At 38.2% G+C, this 14880-nt stretch overlaps 1 protein-coding gene across 2 annotated transcripts in view; it reads right to left on the bottom strand.

Annotated features, from left to right (window-relative positions):
- LOC145457502 (uncharacterized) overlaps nucleotides 1-14880 on the bottom strand; it is a 65097-nt gene that overhangs the window by 47935 nt on the left and 2282 nt on the right. For both annotated transcript variants that reach the window (XM_080335713.1, XM_080335714.1), the window contains exons 5-16: nucleotides 13532-13626; nucleotides 13166-13313; nucleotides 12972-13105; nucleotides 12752-12887; nucleotides 12327-12460; nucleotides 12069-12198; nucleotides 2513-2788; nucleotides 2285-2431; nucleotides 2054-2212; nucleotides 1761-1919; nucleotides 1533-1697; nucleotides 1358-1465 (exon numbers count right to left, since the gene is read on the bottom strand). In XM_080335713.1, the coding sequence (XP_080191839.1) occupies nucleotides 1358-1465; nucleotides 1533-1697; nucleotides 1761-1919; nucleotides 2054-2212; nucleotides 2285-2431; nucleotides 2513-2788; nucleotides 12069-12198; nucleotides 12327-12460; nucleotides 12752-12887; nucleotides 12972-13105; nucleotides 13166-13313; nucleotides 13532-13626 (1791 nt within the window). The remainder of the gene's footprint in view (nucleotides 1-1357; nucleotides 1466-1532; nucleotides 1698-1760; nucleotides 1920-2053; nucleotides 2213-2284; nucleotides 2432-2512; nucleotides 2789-12068; nucleotides 12199-12326; nucleotides 12461-12751; nucleotides 12888-12971; nucleotides 13106-13165; nucleotides 13314-13531; nucleotides 13627-14880) is intronic.

Here is a 14880-nt window from a genome sequence, read left to right as displayed (position 1 = left end):
TATAAGTAGTCAAAAGAAACATTCATGTGCGAAGAAGAAGTAGAGAACACCTTATTGAGTGCAAAGTAAAAATATTTCATTACCGACCAATTAACAATCTCTGGTAAACAGAAGGTAACTACTACACATTGAGTGAGACTGATTTAAAACCAACTAAATCATAACATGGACAGTACAGTAGGGTTTTGACTGGAAAAAAAATCAAAATTTTTTGTGTCCTGTAGTCACAAACGATGAGCTTTTGTGTCCTGATTTCAAAATTAACAAAAATTAAGACTGGTTAAACAAAAACCTCCCGCACAAATATTTTCGAGTTATCACTGTATGAAGGATAGGCTTTTTTTGTAGATGCAGACTATATAAATATATACTGACTGTTTTGAATTTAACTTGACACAATTCCAATTGCGAAGATTGAAAATAGTATTTTGGTAAATTGTGATTGCCCAGATTGAATTAATCTGATCGTTTTCTTGCTTACAGTCAAAATTAAATAGTGGGCACCACTACAATAAATAAATAAAGAATTGGTCACTGTGAACACTATTTTATTCATAATCCAATTTTTTCGACAGCCATTACTCTGCTTCCACTGGTTAGAATTGAACCAAATTTGGTGAACATCGTTTCTATACACAACCTAACACTTTCATGGGGTGAACAGAAAAATTTTTGCTATTTATTTTTATATAATAAATAGAAACTTTCTTTTGCTGTAGCAATGCGGCTACTGGTTGGAAATGAACCAAATTTGGTGTGTAGGCTCAAAGTAGGTTACCTAACAATTTTATCAAGTAGCCAGTACGATTTGAGAAAAAAGTCATTTTTGAAGAGCCCAAGTGCACACATGTACGATACAAACGAAATGCAGGTTGCAAAAATTTTTGACTTAGTGACTTCCTATCTTTCATTGTGTCGCAGTCTAGTGCTGTACTGAAATGATGAAATTGTTAGCAATAAATTGAATTCAAAAACGCTACAATTTTGACTTATTTTGCAATGTCAAAAAAATCACCCTAGCGATCACTAATAGTCAGAGTCATTATTGGCAGGAATATCGGTATTATTTAATATTAGCCATACCATGTAGGACGTATCACGTAAGCACATGGAGTCAGCTTGTATTTATTTCAGCCAGAAATCCAGCGAGAACTAGTGCAAAATACATTCATTGCAGAAAAACGCTATTTATGTTTGATTTGGTGCAATTGGATCATAGTTTGAATTTTGATTCAGATATTACAAGTTACCATTGCTATAGGAATGTACTCGCCACTTTTTAACATAATCCAAGGTCAAGAAATTACATAGATATAATAGCAGATGGAAGAAAAAACCAACTAATGTACAAAAACACCTGTTAGTAGAAAGGTATAGTTCTTTGACGATTCCAAGCCGTATATCATCTTGTCCTCTTTTTCAGAAGCAACTTTTTCTTCCCGGAATATTTTAGTGATCTTTTTTGCTGAAGAGTATAACCAATAGATGATTCTGCAAAGAGTGATTAATTGATCCAGCTGATTGTAACATACCTTTCCGTGCAAACGGCAGCCTTGGGTTCTTGTTGAAAGTTTCCAATATTTGCAAATCATAATGAGTCAGTGTCAACCCTTCTTTTAACATCTCCCAAAAGAGATGTATTGCCGATTCTGATAAACTAGTTGGGTCGAAAGTGAATTTTTTCAGTTCAGGCAGTTCTGCGATAAATAGTACGGCATGAGCACACAATTACCAAGATGCCATACAATAATCAATTATACTTGTGTATTGCAGATAAAGTGTTGCTTCGCTTTGACGAGGTGGTTCTCCGGCAACCACCACGACCTCATACCGAGTGGCCGCATATAGGTTTGATAAAATAACTTCAGTACCGTTCACTCTGCCTTGGCCATCAACTGTACTTGGCAACGTTTCACGAGCTAAAATTGCAAGGCCAACAAATTCAAGATTAACTGTTTAAATACAGAACTAAAACAAACAAAGAAGATGCATATCGTTTCAACGGTGCTGAAGATGCTCATCTTCATGAATATATAGAAAACAACAAGAATACCCTCTCTGATAGCTTGTTGTACGTCGGAAAATATCTTTTCACAATGCAACTGCGTTGTTTTTGGTGTTGGAAATTTTTTGCGATAGCCTCTCCAAGATCCTGCTGCGGACATGTATTCAGGGGGTAATGTAGTAGGACCCAACGTGGATCTTGGTGCACCTATGAGACCAAGTGAGTGGAAATGCTTAAGCATCTTAAAGCAGCTAGTATTTGAGACTTAAGATACAATACTTGGATCGACTTTACTGCCTTTCTTGCTACAATCGTATACATAGACATAGTAAATATCCGTCATTGGAAGTTCGTTCCACTTAATGGTCATCGTATCATCCTTCAAATCATTATATTCAGCCCGAACGTTTTGAGGACGAGGAAATTCTGGAACGACAATGAAATATGGTGTAATCTGTAATGGAAGTTCATATTAGAATGCAGTGTTCACTAAGTAAAATCACCCACTTGTTGCTTCGGATATGGATACCGGAATGCTTGTAGTAGGATGTTCCTTTGAATTTTCCGCGACAACTGTAATCTTATACATTGTGCCAGGTGATAGGTTTTTAAGAAGCGTGTAGGGTCCGTCCTCTACGGATCCTGTCCCTATCACGCCGACAGTATTTGGTTCCAATGAGACTACGTACCAGTTTGCGCCGTCCACCTCACGCCATCTTACTAACAGCGAGGTGTCTTTTGTGTAGGCAGCATCGACGCTAAGCGCAGTTGGAGATTTCAATCCTGTATATTGTTGATAGATTGATGTAGTTCAAATATTCTATAAAGAATAGAGGTACGATTATATCATAGACAGTAAGATGAGCTATCCCGCTAGCTCTTCGTGCAATGTCGCCTCTTGCCTAACGGTCATCACCACGCCGCAGTTAACTTAACTAAACTGCAGGTTACGCGTTACGGCACCGAACATAACGTAACGAGCTGAGTGTTGACCACGATTTACTGGTTGGATAACTCACAAAAACAACCACAGCGCTCCGAAAAACGATGATCAAAGCTCGTCACGGACTGGTGCATCTTTTGCGAATTGAGTCAGCCTAATAAGTAGAGTGGGTCTAGGCCTATTGCCTAGATATATCTATTATGGTTGTTGAGCACTCCATGAACAATATAACAACTACTATATATCACTCTACTTTTGAAACCCCTACGACTACTACAAAATAAAGCCATTCCAGCCATTGCTGGGCCATTGCTTATCTCCAAATCATCAGAAAATTCACATTCTCAAAGTTGAGGACATATATATTTTTGGACTAGCAAAGTTCATATACAAGTTTAGTAAACAACAAGTTCCAAATCACTTGTTAACTACTTTGAATACTGCATGCATGTACACAACTATGGTACTCGATCTAAGAGCTAAGAGCTATTTTAACTCATTTATGTCCAAATCCGACAATGCTTATTACCTCCCTTGAAACGTGCTGGAACTGATGTATGGAATAAATTGCCCTTGCGACTGAAAAGTATGAGTTATCCGTCATTTAAGGCCGAATTCCTTGATTTACTTCTCAGTAAAGCACTAATCACTAGGGATGGTGTGAACGTGAGGTTCACGTTCGCGTTCTGTGTGTGAACCTCATAAATTTATAGGTTCATGTTCACAAACGAACCTTGGTAGGTTCTGCACTGTGAACCTTTTTTATATATTACAATTTTCACTTCATTATAACATATTTGGTTGAAGTTTATTGCATTTCAACTGAGGGCTACTCGTTGCACGGCGCTGGCAGCATAAAAATGATCAACACTAAACAAGCATACACCTTGACAATCTCAAAACTTTACTTGCTTTGTTACAAAAGTGTGCTCGAAATATCCAGCTTTTCGTTTGTGAATATTTAGTGACTCTTTGCTGTGAGCTTGACCCGAAATCACACAACAGCAAGAGTGAAATACACTACGTGTAGGACTGTAGGTAGTCAGCGACTGATGCTTATTCAACAAATATCATAAAAACCAAATCCATGCGAATGGGGTGCTGGCTACTGCTGCATAACTAGTTAATGGAGTAATATCGGTAGCAAGTATAGAAACCCGTTTTACGCTCTGCTCAATATCAACGTAGCAATACTCAGGCGCCGAATATATTGTCCGGTCTGGCCTGGACCGTTAAGGGCGTAAGCTTATAATATTCCCTGCAAGTCCTCGTCGAAATTGTTGGTAAAGGGACAAAAGATATTGATTTCATGGGATTATTATAGTATTTTATTGCCCCAGTTGATACATTTGGCGACGTTCAAAACGTCAATATGTACTTCAGCCTTGTGGCATTATGTGGCCGGAGTCGTCGCAGGTGTCGTGTACATTATTATAGGCTGTCACTTCACTGAAATGTAGGGTTGGAAGTACCAATATGACGTCACGTGACGTCATCAGGTTCACGTTCGCGTTCACACAGAACCTTTCAAGAAGGTTCGTGTGACCTTTCCGAGGTTCACACCATCCCTACTAATCACATGTATCTACTATTGCACCAAGTGATTCAAGTCATCCACTGTGTTATTTGTTGTTATTTTTCTTTTCCGTTTCTTACAAGCCATCGTAATTAGTAAGCACGAGTGTATGTATATTGTAGGCCTATAAACTTATTTATAATTTGTAGGGTCCTGACTTGACATGAAGATCTTAAGGATCATATCGCCAGCACCCATCTATACGGTTATAGCAGGGACGGCCCGCAGACAGTTTTCTGTGTTCCGCAATTCTCCACTAAGCTACTTGCTCACTACGTCAAATTATGATGAGTGTATATAAGTTTTATCAGGGTTGTAATGACTCGAGTCATGACTCGACTCGAGTCAGACTCGAGTCACGATTTTTTTGTGACTCGACTTGACTCGAGTCATTTTCTTGAAATGGGAAAATGACTCGACTCGACTCGAGTCAATATTTGGATTGACTCGACTTGCACTCGAGTCATTACGCATGACTCGACCAGGCATGGGGTAATCGCGATTAGTAATCGTAATCGATTACGACGATTACAGCATTTTCGAGTAATCGTAATCGCAATCGATTACATTCGAAAAAATTCCGCAGTAATCGTAATCGTAATCGACTACTTCCCATATCTAATCGATTTCTTTGTGAAAGAACGATTACTTTTTATTTGTACAAGGACTATGAAATGAACTGAATATTCGTGAACAAGGAAGAGATGTTTTACCAGTTACGTGATAGCACAAACGTCTGGTTTTCAAATGCCATTGCTCATTATTACGTCAGAAATAGCCTATTAGCTTTGCCAGTCATTGCGTAACAAGTATCCACAGTAAATAGATATTCGATGTACGTACATTAGTCTGATTGTATGAACACCCGCCGTGCTGTTTATCAGCTTATCAACACGTTCCACACGCCATATAGTACCTCGCAGCTGGATAATTAATCACCACTTGCCTAGTTTAAAATAGTAACTTGTGTATTGATGTTTGGTTATGCTTAGTTAAACGCTTTTTGACCGTTGCTGATTAGCGAGCAGTAGGCTTATGTAGTACGTAAGTACACGGGACAAAGATTTGAAATTTTGTACTCATCAAATAAAACGAAGCATTAAACATCAACAGCTACTGATATATATCATAACCGAGCCGTTTTTGCCATTTCTCGTAACGGCAGCTTGCAATACATTATCTGTATTAAGTTGAAGGCAGAGTTTTATGTTCTCTTCATCTTATTCTCATATGACTTTACTTGAAACGGGCGTCAATCGTTATTTCACTATTCTTTACTCAACATAGGGACCTGCCGTCATAGCCATGGGCTTATATATCATGTTATCGTGGGATATAGCTAGAATCAGAACCAAAACAGCAATTCGTCCCCCAGTCCAAACGTTGGTTAATGACCCCATAGGGTGATATTTTCAAGTTGAAGACTGAATGCCGTCAATAACATTGGTAATTGCATTATATTACTATTAATTTTTAATCCTCTCTCTGCCCCCGATGGTCAGATTTACGTCTGGTATCTTGTTATAATTACTTTAGTGTATGTTGTTAATTCATGGCCTCCGGTCTGTTATATAATCAAAAGATATTGTTTTATCCCAAACGTAGCAGACTGAAAGAAAAAACTTTCGTGAGACGCACACATAAATTGTCATGTCTACAATGCTCTGTAGGTGCCCAGGAGTGGCATTTGCATTGTGGGCTCAGATTGAAAGGACCAGACTATTAGTCAGGCCCACACAGCGCGGCTATTGACAATGGGCACATACCCTAAGTTTCGGCCAAGGTATTTCTTTAGTAGTGCACTTCGTGAAGTCGCGTGTTGGCCGAAACTGCATATGTCTTTTGGTGTGTCGTGGCACGTTACTGACTGGAACCTAAATCCCTATTACTATAAATTAGGGTTGCTTTTAAAACAAAAATCAATTTAAAGCAAACATGTTTAAAAGAAGGCCCTTGTTTAAAATATGTTTTTTTAAGCAATACGTCACGAATGTGGATTGACATTGACAATTGAAAATATAGGGTAAATATAGCTCCTTTGACGAAACATCTTTAATATAACTGTTGAACCGGCTATTTTGAGGAGTTCCAACCCTCCTATATCGATGTATGTCGGCTAAATCGAGTGGTAATTGTCCGTAGGCTCATAATACATGTTTTTCGAAAGCATTTACACAAATATGGCATACTTTTACAACTTGAAAAAACACAATTTTCAAGTTAATTAAATCTCTCGAAAATACTCTATAATATATGCTGGCTTACGAAATACTTTTGAGTCCCCTTCGAGCTCGCTACCCACCCTATTGGGAAATTTGGGGTGCGGCAGTCATGGACCTGGCAAGAGTGCAAATCGTTGGGTGCGATAAATCGTCCACTATAAAAATGGGCAATATGTACATTATGACGTAACAAGCAAATGATGCATCTTTTTAAAGGAAGTTTGTTATCTCATTAGGCCTTTTCGGCGCAATCCATATTTTGTCTCCCAATATAATCTCTAAGACGCAAAATAAATGTAATCGTGATTACTTTTCCAATGTAATCGTAATCGTAATCGACTACTTCCTGATTTTGCTGTAATCGTAATCGTAATCGCGTCATTCAGAAGTAATCGTAATCGTAATCGATTACATTCATAAAGTAATAACCCCATGTCTGGACTCGACCCAAGTCATTGACTCGGCTTATTTTATATGACTTGAAGATGAAGAAATTTGCGAATCGTAATGATTTAGATCAACGCATCTGACGAATTCTGCCGACATCGCTATTTGTCACCACTGCTCTTTTTTTTGTCACTCGTCTGATATGAGATATGCCGCCGTAAAAACAACAGACAATGGTACATAGTACCAATGCATATTGCATTGTACAAAATCATCTAGTGATGAAGAGGTAATCGATGCTTCGCAATCAGAATATTCAAGACTTTTCAATTATACAAGCAAACAATCGAAGCAAAGTTGAATTAGAGCCAATAAAATGACTCAGATGGTCAAGTACCTGGAAGAGACTGATAAGCTCATGTGTAAATTTGAAGGCGATGATTCTTTGCATTTTTGGGTGACTAGAAAGAATGAGTATCCAATGCTCTTCAGTGTGGTTCAAAAATGCTTGTCAATTCCTGCATCTAGTGCACCAGCGGAACGTGAATTCCGTAGATGTGGATCTATTCTAAGACCATGCCGCTTTAACATATCCGAGGATCTCCTTTCCACTTTAGTATTTTTGAAGTGTAACTCATTGATTTGATCTGCTGTCTGTTAAAACACACAATACCCTCCGTCCATTTGACGTTTTGTTTGGTATGTGCATTGTGCACGTGAGTAATAATGGATGGCTAATGTTGTGTGATGTCTGTACAATAGGGCTGTTCAAAAATAACGTCTTTTTTATTCTACCGGGTGGCTACTTGATAAAAATTGTTATGTTGCATAAAAAGAACACTGCATCTGGCTTAATTTTAAAAAGTAGAATCAATGATATGAGAGAGGAAAATTTTGGATTTGAAAATAAATGGAGTATTTTTAGTGGGAAATTCTTTTATATAATATAATTGCATACTAGTAGTAAGCCGACTATTTTTTCATATCCAAAATATTCCACTCTAATAACTTCGCTTCTTCTAGTTGGAATTGAGCCAAATTTGCTATGAATCATATTTTTACACAATCTAACAATATCATGAGGTAGCCGGTAAAACTCGAAAGTCTCTATTGTAATTGATCCAAATTTTCTCTCATAGCATTGATTTCTACTGGTTGGAATTGAGCCAAATTTAAGTTCTTTTAGGCATTCTTACAATTTTAAGAAGTAGCCTCCTTTTTGAGATTTTGTCCTTTTTTGATAATTTTTGGCAAATGTAGGGCAAATTCGTCTATGATACAGTAAATCAACGCTGAAGTAACGCTGCGGCGGCTATTTCGGGAGCTGAGCAGGAAAGTTGACCTTTTTTTTGGTCAACCACCTGATAATGTGAAAGAAAAACTGTACCACCACATAAACATGCATCTGTTGATTCTCTGTCAGCTGGTATCTAGACGTAAATTCGTTGGTTCTCCATCAGATAGTACGTAGACGTGAATTCGTTGGTTCTCTATAAGCTATTTGTGAGCTTTCGTCAATGTGCTCGTAATAAAAACTGATTGCTTGTATTTGTGATGTATCAGACTGACAAGACAGATATTTGATTTAAAGTTCTAAGATTAGTAAAGTTATCATATTGGCGGCCTGTCTTGTCTATCTGTAGCACCGGAAAATGAGGCCAGGAACTGTCCGTTATCTGCATAAATAAACATGTGCCAAGACTCTGATAGGGACAAAATAAGCATGTTTGGTAAGCAAGGAATTCGATATCACCCACGCAGCATTAAAAACATTAGTTGAACATGACTTCAATACTGTGACTTGGACTCGGACTCGAGTCATAACACTATGACTCGGACTTGACTATTTAACGGTGACTTGGACTCGGAATCGACTCGGTGATGAATTGAAAATGAATCGACTTGACTCGAGTCAAAAGCACAAAAGTAAGATTGACTCGTGACTCGGAACCATGCGACTTGGTTACAACCCTGAGTTTTATTCTTTAGTTCCATTTTTCCCTGGATGTAAGGTAACCAAGTCACAAAGCTCCGAGTCACAAGTGAATCTCACTTTTTGAGTTTTGACTCGCGTCAAGTCGAGTCATTTTCAATTCACCACCGAGTCAAGTCCGAGTCCAAGTCAGTGAGCTGAGGGTCGACACCGAATCATGATATTATGACTCGAGTCCGAGTCCGAGTCATTGAGGTGACTGCTCAGTTTCCAGTTACTTTTTATAACTCTGCTTGGTGATATCGAATGGTTAGCATTTATAATACACTAATTTTCCTCTCTTAGCAGTTTCTGATCGCATTTTCAAGTACCAGTACCAATAGACGAAATCACAATAGTTTGGTTACTTTACTATTCTTCGATATTACAATGAAATGTCGGTCTTGGCTGTCTGATTCTCGAGTCATGTGACTTGGTTCAAGTCATGCGCAATGACTCGAGTCTAAGTCAAGTCAAGTCATCTAGAAATCGTGACTCGAGTCGGTCTCAAGTCCAGTCATGACTCGAGTCATTTTACAACCCTGCTTCTTTCAAACACAAATAATAGTGACTGTTAGTTATTCTTTTGTTCTTGTTTTCTTTTGTCCGACATGCAGCCAGAGTTCCAGGAACCTGTAGGCTACTCAACTTTGATCGACCACAGATGTCCCATTGACTTCAACAGCTATTGAATTAGCTTACATTAAACATTAATAAAATAATTGAATACTGCTTTGGTCTCTATGCTTCAAACTTAAAGTTTACATTAAATACGATTAGTATGGCGGGCTAAATACGCGTTTAACATATCGATTCAGTAATCCGGCCCGCCAAGTACTTCATTTAACGATATCCGGCCCGCCGACTGGACAAGTTGCCCGTCCCTGCCCTGCGTATATAGACTCAGTTAGGCCTACACATTAATGTTATTGTTTATGTGTTTTTGTTTTATACCGGTTGACGAAGAAATAAATACGGGAACCAAGAAGTTACATGCGTTTTCATCACAATGTCGTATGATCTCGTCATACTCTGTAATTTACCAATTTTCCAAGATTGACGTCTTGCATTGTAAAGTATTTTGTCTATTGGTATAAGTTTTACTTGACCGCAAAATACACACATTATATGGAATATTTCACATCATAATTATTTACAAAAACAGTATATAGCTTTAGCGAATCCTGATTTTACAAGATATAGGCTACCCCAGCATTGTACAAACTACGTATGAATTTATGAATGTTAGCAAACTAATTAACATTGTCTTCCGAACATATTTCTAAATTTCAGCTGAAGACAAGTAGGTTATTTGACAATCGACAATAATTGATAATGGTGGAAACCTAAACTCAAGCGGTTTGTTACTGCTGTTTTGTCCTACGCAGTTGTATTAGAGTTGATAATGGCTTTGGATTTGTAAAATTGAGTTTGATGAATTCAACAGGATTTGGTTATGATTAGGGCTGGGCACAATGATTCGAGTACTCGAATCCGAATCGAGTAATTATATTTTATTGATTCGAGTCGAGTAGCAAAAGACGATTTTTTCGAGTACTGAAATTACACGCTCCTCGCTACTGAAAGTTATTTCATCAACGAGAGAGATATGATATTCTTTCTCGCCTGCACCATCGAGATGCTTTGGCGACGGAGTTGCGATACGGCCCCATGAGGTCATCTAGTCTGCGCCCCCGTTTTTTTTTCTCCTCCATGCTATCCGTGATTGCTGAGCGCCTAGCAGGATAGCTGCGGATACCATTTTTCGAGTCTTTGGTATGACCCGGCCGGGGATCGAACCCACGACCTACCGCTCGAGAAGCCGGACGCATAACCATTACACTATCTCGCTCGCTTATAGTTTCGATACTAATTTCCACTGTGGAAGCGTTGAAACCGTGGTTAGCCGTATCGCAGCATATAAAACATGTAGTACAAAGCTACAACTGTAACTAGAAAAACCTTTCCGAAGTCATGACACAAAGCGCAATGAAATCGGTAGGGTCGAAGAAATACCAAAGTATCTTTAATGTAGGGTTACCATATTTTGGAATCGGGAAAGGAAATCACTTTTAACAGATCAGAAAAGTTGATCAAAACTGAAATCAGCCGATTTCGCTATTTTTGCTGAAAAATTTGGTGGGATGACTAAATAAAAAAAAGGTCATCACTTTCTATCGATCCGCAATTTTTTTTGGGCAGCGTGATTTGTTCCCAGATTCACTCGCATATATCCATTATCTCAGCTGTAAAAGCTGTAAAGGAGGACGATTGCCAAAACGGAGGACATTTTCAAAAACTTGAAAAAGGAGGACAAATCCTGCTAAAGAAAAACGTATGGTAACCCTACTTTAATGTCATGAATAACAAGCATTATATTGTTCGCGGTGGCCTAAAAGGTACATAGGCCTATTTGAACTTCGAAATATTACAATATGTTATGACGTCATAATGAGTGTTACTCGAATACTCGATTCGACTCGAAACATAATACGTGATTCAGAATCGAATCACTCAGGTACTCGATTTTGCCCAGCCCCAGTTATGATATCGATATGCGAATAATTTGAAGCTGGACTTGGACATGAACATGATTTGTTTTCGAAAATATTAAATCCGCTCATATCTCCAATGAACAGGAAACTTTTATCGAGTGTCCGATAAGATCATATAATTTACAAATATGCAGTGTAGATCGATGCACATTGTGTTTAACGCCCAAACTATTTCCGCGTCTGCCTTTACAGAGTAAAATGCAATTATGTAGAGATAAGTAGAAGATCGAAAAGAATCAGCTAACTCTAAAGTCTAAAGAGTTCTCAACACCAAATGTGGCAGTTTGCTGCTTTACGATATTTCGATCTAGGTGCGTTAAACGCTGTTCATAAGCTTTGACCAAGACACATATACGGGCAATAATTACCATGTGACTAAAATCGTGGATCTATTTGAAAAGTTCTTACTTGTATATACATCTATGGCGGCAGGGAGGCTGTCGCAGTCGTCATTGAACGCAAACACTTGCATAATGTATTCTGTTGCACTGATCAAGTCGAAGAACGACATTGTCGTGTCGTTTGTTTCACCCGCACGCTATATATGATGAATCGAGAGAGGTATATTACCATTATGGGAAAATGATTTTTAATTATATATTTTCAGATTATTTCATCAAGTCGTCAGATTGACAAATTGTATCGTATAGTCATAAACATACTAACGTTAGCTTCCTTTTCTCCATTTTTGGAACTGACCAGTACTTTATATCTGTCGGCTCCGTCAACTGGTTCCCACGCAGCGTTAACACTTTGATAGGTCACATTCCATATTCTGATGTTTAGCGGCGATGGCAATTCTGGATGATGTGGAAGATAATAATCATTCGAAATATATTCACCGGTTTTATTCGTCATTACAGTATTTTTTTCTAACTCATACTACAGGATTGAATTTCAGAATTGAAATTGCAGCAACCCATCAAAGCATGCGGTAGATAAGTAGGTAATATGCACAATTCTTTTGCGATATACAGTCTCCGCTAAATATCGCAGTTATAAAAGGATTTCTAATACATATATGATGTGGTAAATGATTGCTCGGCAATTTTCGTTAACGATATTTTGGATAGCTGATTTTATATACTGACTAGTAAACAATGTTTCAGCGGCAGTCATTGAATCCACTTCTCCTCGAAATCCTGTCAATTCCACCCGATATTTTGTTGCCGGAGTCAAGTGTTCAAAATATACCGACGAGTCGTAGCTGGTTTTTTCCACAATCCTCTGAAAATATATACCATATACATTACTGACTACATGGCTTGCCATTCGCAGAACCCCCGTTAAAATCATTCATTACGGAATTACCGTTTCCTTGCCTTCCTGGTCCAGTTCTATAAGATTTATTCTATATTCTGAAAATAACTTTTCTTCTTCCCATTCAACACGAAGGAAATTACTGCTGACATTGCCAATGTGAAGCTTTTCCGGTAACTTTAATTCTATGATTGTCGGAACAGTAAGGGAACACGTCAAGCCATAAGTAAACAAATTGATATTACTTGCATAAAACGTGATGTTTACAGGAATTCCAAGTTTTCTTTTCCCTTTTGGAGTGATCGTTACTGAGTAACTCTGGCCGCTGATCAAGTCATTCAGTAACAGATCGGTTTTATTTTGCTCATGTGTTGTTCCATCGGGTTTTCTTACCTGAATTGTGCAAATAATTTCACGAATGGATTATGTGCCTCTCTGGTAATATTATATCATAGGAAGCCATTAAAATCATTTCCGTGGTAGTACTTACTATCCCTGGAGGAGCCACAGGACACCCTGAAACTTACATTGTGACGTAGGCTACGTAGGCTATATCTTGCGTAGCACAGAAGCTATATAGTGTCACTTATATTGTTCCGCATGAAACTTACAATATAAGACAGTGCATTGATAGTTGGCAGCCACTGCACGACTGCAGTTGTAGTCGTTACTTCCGATGGCATGAGATTTTCCAGATTTCCTATATCTGCGAAAAGGAAACACTGACATTTCAAAATGTCATCACTAAATCCCAGCCACTATGCACGGCAAAAAAGAAGTAGGAATTATGTTACAATGAAGATATTACCAATTTAGAAATAGCCTGTACCACGTTATTTTCTGCGTGCTATATTTAGTAGAGGCCCCGACATCTAACTTTAATTTCAACATTAATATTTGATTGTGTGGCAATATAAAACTGAATCATTTATGCAATGAGAAACGTCTTTACGGCACCGGAATAAATTTCAACAATCTTGAATTTGTGGGTAGGAAGTATAAGCATATTTGTAAGTCCATTATACTGCAGGATATGATATATGATACCATTACATTGAATTTCACGTCAAACGGTTTTATCAGTCAACGAATATTTTCTTAATGTTTAATGTCGATTTACCAATTGGACAACCATTATATTGGACTCCGGAATGTACGATAGCTTCCACTCCACACTCTCCCGATGAGCAAGAAGATAGACAGCAAACACTAGCTTCTTGTTTCTGCCCGTGATATATGCACCGTACACCGCACAGAAAGAAAACGAAATGCTATCACGGCTGCATCATATGGCCTACATTTCTCGTCTCCAATTCGCAATCTAGCCTTTTTTTGCCGCTTTAAGTTCGTTTTACTGGTTGAACTGGAAGTGCTGCTATTTGTAGTCTATCGTAGTGTGGACGAGGTTACTATCATTATTACATATTAGGGATGGTGTGAACGTGAGGTTCACGTTCGCGTTCTGTGTGTGAACCTTGGAAATTTAGAGGTTCACGTTCACAACAGAACCTTGGTAGGTTCTACACTGTGAACCTTTTTCATGTAATATAATTTTCACTTCATTATAGCATCTTTGGTTCAGATTTTGTGCATTTCACTACGGGCCACTCTATGCATGGCGCTGGTAGCATAAAAAAAATCAACACTAAACGAGCATGCACCTTGACAATCTCAAAAATTTTACCGGCTTTGTTACAAAAGTTTGCTCGAAATATACAGATTTCCGTTTGTGAATATTTAGTGACTATCTGCTGTGAGCTTGACCCGCAATCACACAACATCACGCGCGAAATACACTACATATAGTCATCGAATGATGCTTATTCAACCAATCAAGAAGATTGATATCGTTTTTTGATGTAAAAAATGTAGCAGGCGTCAAACTTGACTTCACATGTTTACAGTATCATTAAAACCAAATCAGTGCGATTGAGGTGTTGGCTACTGCTGTATAACTTGT

This window comes from Botryllus schlosseri, chromosome 15, assembly GCF_051294905.1.
Source record: "Botryllus schlosseri isolate E-star chromosome 15, Bs_hap1, whole genome shotgun sequence".
Taxonomy (NCBI): domain Eukaryota; kingdom Metazoa; phylum Chordata; class Ascidiacea; order Stolidobranchia; family Styelidae; genus Botryllus; species Botryllus schlosseri.
The sequence above is the reverse complement of the archived record's forward strand: the minus strand, read 5'-3'. Positions and strand labels throughout refer to the sequence as shown.